The 6,876-nt window shown below is 31.8% G+C and overlaps 1 protein-coding gene across 2 annotated transcripts in view; it reads right to left on the reverse strand.

The window, feature by feature from the left end:
* LOC106457824 overlaps nucleotides 1-6,348 on the reverse strand; it is a 52,682-nt gene extending 46,334 nt beyond the window's left edge. Inside the window, exon 1 of one of the 2 annotated variants that reach the window (XM_022383873.1) lies at nucleotides 5,795-6,348. In XM_022383873.1, coding sequence (XP_022239581.1) covers nucleotides 5,795-5,855 — 61 coding nt within the window. In that variant the 5' untranslated portion in view covers nucleotides 5,856-6,348. The remainder of the gene's footprint in view (nucleotides 1-5,794) is intronic. The other variant, XM_022383874.1, reaches the window with a different exon arrangement.
* Between the last annotated feature and the right edge of the window lie 528 nt (nucleotides 6,349-6,876).

Here is a 6,876-nt window from a genome sequence, read left to right on the forward strand (position 1 = left end):
TTTACTAGATACACATATGGTTTGTTTAAGGAACAATATCTGGTTTACTAGATACACATATGGTTTGTTTAAGGAACAATATCTGGTTTACTAGATACACATATGGATTGTTTAAGTAACAATATCTCGTTTACTAGATACACATATGGTTTGTTTAAGTAACAATATCTCGTTTACTAGCTGGTTTACTAGGTACACATATGGTTTGTTTAAGTAACAATATCTCGTTTACTAGATAAACATATGATTTGTTTAAGGGACAATATCTCGTTTACTAGCTGGTTCACTAGGAACACATATGGTTTGTCTAAGGAACAATATCTGGTTTACTAGATACACATATGGTTTGTTTAAGGAACAATATCTGGTTTACTAGATACACATATGGTTTGTTTAAGGAACAATATCTCGTTTACTAGCTGGTTTACTAGGTACACATATGGTTTGTTTAAGGAACAATATCTCGTTTACTAGATACACATATTGTTTGTTTAAAGAACTATGAAACCATATCTGGTTTACAAGGTGCACATATGTTTTATGGAACGATGTAACTGTATTAAGTTTACTAGATATAAATATGATTTGTTTATAGAATCATACCTTATTTATTAAATATATACGGTTGTTTATGAAACCATATCTGATTTACAAGGTGCACATATGTTTTATGGAACGATGTAACTATATTAAGTTTACTAGATATAAATATGATTTGTTTATAGAATCATATCTTATTTATTAAATGTATACGGTTGTTTATGGAAACATATCTGGTTTACTGTGTACAACATGGTTTATTTATGGGACCATGGAGCCATATCGGGTTTATTTGGTATACCTGTTTTGTTTATGGAATCATGTCTTATTTAATAAGTACACATGTGGTCGTTTATGGAACCATATCTTATTCACTAGGGACACGTGTAACTTATTTATGAAACCATGGTTTACTAAGTACACGCGTGGTTTCTTTGGAATGCTAGAAATCTGCTAGCAGAAGTCATTAAGACGAAAAAGCGGATCAAACATCGATCAGTCAGTTGATCATAGTGTTTACTGACCAGGAAGACTTCAACAGCTGATATGGAGATATTTGTCTGTATGCGTGAAGGTGCATGAATGTATTTTATTTACTTGACTCGATTAGCTTCTGATTTATAACACAAAAGGCAGTGTTTTCTGTGTTTGAAAGACACCCAAAACGAGATGAGAAATTTGTAGTTGATTATGGAGTTTATTTAATCTTCTATATACAATCTCCTCTATTTGAATCCTTACTGAAATACTTGATGCTTATATTTTTTCCTATTCTTATGTATCCGTTGGTTAAGCTTCAGAGTCCACTTTTTAAATCCTTTTTCAGAATTTCATTATTATTACTTATTCATACGTGTATTTTCTCCGCCCTATTTTTTGTCTATGTTTATCACTTATACACTCAGTCTTCATCACCATTGCATTATCCTAGTAATCTTGTTTTATATCATCTTTACTACACTGTTCTTTTGCGTTTCTATCTCACTAAGTTCCTTTTAATTTTTCATTTTCCTTTCTCTAATATTATCATGTTTATAAATCTTCTAACTCAAAAAAATTTCCATTTTCCATTTCAATCTTTATTACTCAAACTTTTCCACATTCTACTCTTCATTTGCTTTTATCTCCTGCTTCTGACTCTTAGGATTTCTTCGTAGTTCATTTTCATTTCTCCTATGATATGCCGTCTTACTCTTTTTCCTTTGACTATCATTTGTAAAAGTCTTATATGTGACCTCGTTACTTCCTACTTTTAATGTTAAGTTTTCAATTTATAGTTTTAACCATCTTATCCTTATTTCTTTGTTCTCTCATCTTTCTGCATCTTCGAGGTTTTCACCTTTTCCATCTTTCTCTAATTTTGATCTTAATGTTTCCTAGCTGTTCTTCGTTTTTTCTGTTTATACTTTTTTCTCCTTCTTCTTATCTATTAGCACGTTTTAACTTTCATTTCCTCAGTTACTGATACCTCAGTTCTATTTCAAACATACTATGAGGAAAAAAAGAATTAATTCTTCTGCGCGGTCTTATCTCATACCTCATACATCCAAATATCTTTTTAAAATACTTTTTGAGACTTCAAACTTTTTATCAAGTTAATTAGAGAACTTTCCTTTTTCATCGTTAGTTATGTAGATAAACGTGAATAAAATGTGACACGTTGTGACACATTATTCAGAGTGGCGCTGATAGGATAACAAGTACAACCTGATTTTTTTTTCAATTATATGATAGCATGTATATAGATATATCTATAAAAGAAGCGCTATTTGTTGTGCTAAGATTTCCTTTCCTGAGTATTATGATGCAAATTAACAAACTATACCATTTACCTGGACCACAAATTTCCTTACGTTTTACAGTTGTAGGTATTAGTGTGAAAATGACATCAGCCAATATTCAACCGCTAACTTTTTCTAAACTCAAAGCTAAACACATTCCATTTTAATAACTTTAGAAAATAACGTGGCTGCACGTGCTCGCACGGTGAGTGTTTGAGTTTAACGTGGTAGTCGACTCAATACTAGTATTTTCACCTGTACCTGACACGCCGTTAAAGGGATGTCAGAAATTGCATTCGTTATTCGAGAACTAACTGTAAGAAACGGCCTATGACACGTTGGTTATCTCACACGCAATTCGTCATTTTGATTGACCAACAAGTAGCGTGATACAAATTGCTTCAAAACTTCAAGTTTGGCTCATCAATACATAAAAATCAGTTATGCCTACTATTACATAAAGGAACAAATAGATGGATAAACACTTAGTTTCGATAGGTTGAGTTAGGCTACAGGTGATAATAGAAATAATTGTAGCAGTGAAATAAAGATTAAATAGCCTAATCACTAAAAGAATAAATGGACAACAGCAACAACATATTTACTGAAGAGAAAAAACATTTCCTTCTTAATAAAAATATAAGACCATCGTTTTACAAGCATACGTTTAATATTTTGTAGATATAATAGCATCCTGAAATGTTATTAATCAATAATCAGGTTCTTTTGACATTGGTTTTCTACTTGGGCGAGTTATTTGTCTGTCAAAAAGAAATAAAATCTCACTATGGGCAGTACCAGTTGTGAAAGGCCTATTTGGAATGTCAGTTTGAAAACTAGAAATTAAATTCCGATAGGGTCAAGGTGAGATGTGAGTGTATAGCTTTAGTCAGACTATTTGGGAACGAGTACAATTGGAAGTCTTTTAAATCCAAAATTTCATATTAATACAAAGATTTTTTTTATATTTTTGATTGACATTACTTTTTGCGCTAGATTAACTCCAGTTCCAGAACAAAATCACCATTCTTTATTCCGTATAAATTTTTAAGACAGATATTACAAGCACGTCATCTTCTGGAAAATGTGAGCTGTCTCTCCCTAAATGACGTTTTTTTTGTGTTTTTTTTTTTCTACTTGCAAAAGTTTATATTAAATTCAGATTTTCAAAATAAACTTTGTACAACTTAGAAAGTATTCTAGAATCTAAATATTCAAACCTGTAAAATATTTCATGGATATATAACTCAAGAATATTTTCACTTTTTGGCAATTTCTCGTTTAAAAGTTCGTATTTTTTAATGTTCCTAAAAGGCAAAGTTCTAAATTCATAATTTCTATACCAACGCAACAACATTGAAAATGTCTTAGCTTGCAATATTTAATCATAGTACTCTTTACGTAAGTTGATTGCAGTTATAATACACCTACAATAGCAATGTAAGATAGGCGTGTGTTTGTGTGTTTTAGCGCTGAGGGGGATACATCAGCTGTCCTATCACACTGTGTTATTTATATTTCACTTGTCATAAGACATTAGTGTTAAGCCTATTGCATTTTTAAACACTACATTCTTTATCTAGTCACTAAGGGATTTTCAAGATTTAAAAGAGTGTAATAATATTATTCCCACCACGCTATATTTATCATATCTATTGCAGATGATGGGTTTCCCTCACTCCAGAGCTGGGATATAACAAACAGAGTAGTGGTCGGAATACTACTTGCATAAGCCATTTGATACAACAATTGTTACGGTATGTACGCTTTTTTCAAGCTGGTGAAGCATGATTGTAATTATATTTGTCATAAGACATGGTCTTGTGCTATGTATAATTATATTTGTCATAAGACATGGTCTTGTGCTATGTATAATTATATTTGTCATAAGACATAGTCTTGTGCTAAATATAATTATATTTGTCATAAGACATAGTCTTGTGTTAAGTATAATTATATTTGTCATAAGACATAGTCTCGTGCTAAGTATAATTATATTTGTCATAAGACATAGTCTTGTGCTAAGTATAATTATATTTGTCATAAGACATAGTCTTGTGCTAAGTATAATTATATTTGTCATAAGACATAGTCTTGTGTTAAGTATAATTATATTTGTCATAAGACATAGTCTTGTGTTAAGTATAATTATATTTGTCATAAGACATGGTCTTGTGCTAACTATAATTATATTTGTCATAAGACATAGTCTTGTGCTAACTATAATTATATTTGTCATAAGACATAGTCTTGTGTTAAGTATAATTATATTTGTCATAAGACATAGTCTCGTGCTAAGTATAATTATATTTGTCATAAGACATAGTCTTGTGTTAAGTATAATTATATTTGTCATAAGACATAGTCTTGTGCTAAGTATAATTATATTTGTCATAAGACATAGTCTCGTGCTAAGTATAATTATATTTGTAATAAGGCATAGTATTGTGTTAAGTATAATTATATTTGTCATAAGACATAGTCTTGTGCTTTGTATAATTATAATAATGCTTCGCCAGCTTATAAAAGACATACACAACATAATAATTGCTGTGTAAGAGTTTATTCGACTTGAAATAAATAATTTATTAATGTGTGTTTATATACGACAATACCAATTCGAAGATTACGCATTAGTGTATTGTCAAAGTGCGTTCATTGACTGGGTCATAGCCAGGATTTCAGTACGGGAGGAAGATGTGCCTAGGACCCCCCCCTAAAAAAACGTTGCCAATCTCCGTTTGTTTTACATTGAACATTTTGTTTTCTTCTTCTGAAAATATTATCTCTGATTTTTTTAACAACTTCGACGAGGAAGTCCCATTGCAAAAATACAATATTTTTTTTTCAATATAAGTACAGTTTACAAACATACAAATTGCACACACGTACGGCATGCTTTGGTTTTAAAAAATTGGCTTTGCTCTCTCTCTCCCTCCCCTTCCTCCCTCTTTTCTCTCGCTCTCTTTTTTTTTTCTTTTTGTCGGAACGGAAGAAATATGGAAAGGATATTGTCCCCAGTTCTCTTCCCCCTTCTACGGTCCTCATTTATGAGGTGATAAAATATATCAACTTGAAATTATTGTTAGTGAATCATCAACATGTTTTTTTTTAATATTGGGAGTCTTATTACGCATAAAATTGAGTTAATGGCTAAACAGCTTGTTATTTACTATCATTAGGCAAAATTTAAATAACTTTTTGTGCATAAGCAAAAGAAAATAGGACATTGAATAATAATAAAAATGTTTAATGCACTAATCGAGTGGTTGTACAATTTTTTAATTCACAAAAACAATTCCCTTGGGGTAATTTTGAATATCAGTCTTGTAAAATTAAGGTGTCATTAATACAAAACATGTTACGGAAAGTCTACGCTGACAAGCAGTATATATATGTCTTTGTTAGTTCAAAAAATAAGCAACTGTTATTTTATCCAAATAATTAGAGATAGGAAGATAGACATATAAAACCTTTTCCAGTGCGTTTGTTAGTCCTTCTCGAGGTCTTTCCGCTGCCCTTGAGGGGCGACATCAGACGTTCACCGTAGGACACGGCTAGTTCAGAAAGTGATTGGCTCCCTTCCCACTTCCTCACATAAATTCGTCATGAAGGTATCTTTTGTTTCGTGCTATGCTCAGAACAATCGCTAAACAAACACGCTAGAATTCGGAAAAGTATCATTAATCTGTAATTATCTTACTTCATACATTTTATCAGCGGGTAAGCCTACTACATTGAAACGAAAGTATCAGCGTAGCGAGCTTACTTCTGAAAACTTCAAATGGTACTTGGTGATGACAGACACATGCGCATTACCTCTCCGTATATCACATAGGAGCATAACTGTTGATTCTATCTGAAACTTGTGGAAGAAACGCGAAATACACTTAATATAAAGTATAATAATAAGAGAAAATGGAAATTAATTATAACCGTGATATAACTCTAAAACATATATATATAAATACGCATACACACTTGTCTATCGGATGTAGTACAACATACAAAACAACCCATTCTTCACTTGAACTACCATGGTTCACTTGTTGGGCAGAATGTTGACGTCATCATAAGCATGACAGCGCCATAATGCGGAAATAAATCAATATAACATAGATCAAGTAATGGTTTTCAAGAATAAAGAATCACACATTTATAACCTTATGCACAAGAAACAATCTTACGTACGCATAGATGAGCTTAGAAAGCTTTATTTTAGTACAATTTGCCCCACTTTTCATTAAATTTTATTTTATAAATAAGTTTAAGAAATGTCTTCGATAAGCAACAGTAAATAACAAACATAAGAACTGTGGCGGTTGAAATGTGTATATATATAAAATGTTTCCCATTCTGAGTAAGGTGTGTTCTCGAAGAATCACATGTCTTTTTCTTATTGTTGTTGTTAATGTATAAAAAAAAATTGACGTCTTCGAACTTAGTTTCTTCTCTTCTTCACGGCCCGGCATGGCCAGGTGGTTAGGGAGCTCTAATCGCAATCTAAGGGTCGCGGGTTCGAATCCCCGTCACACCAAACATATTCGCCCTTTCA

The sequence above is a fragment of the Limulus polyphemus genome, unplaced genomic scaffold, assembly GCF_000517525.1.
Source record: "Limulus polyphemus unplaced genomic scaffold, Limulus_polyphemus-2.1.2 Scaffold378, whole genome shotgun sequence".
Lineage (NCBI taxonomy): Eukaryota > Metazoa > Arthropoda > Merostomata > Xiphosura > Limulidae > Limulus > Limulus polyphemus.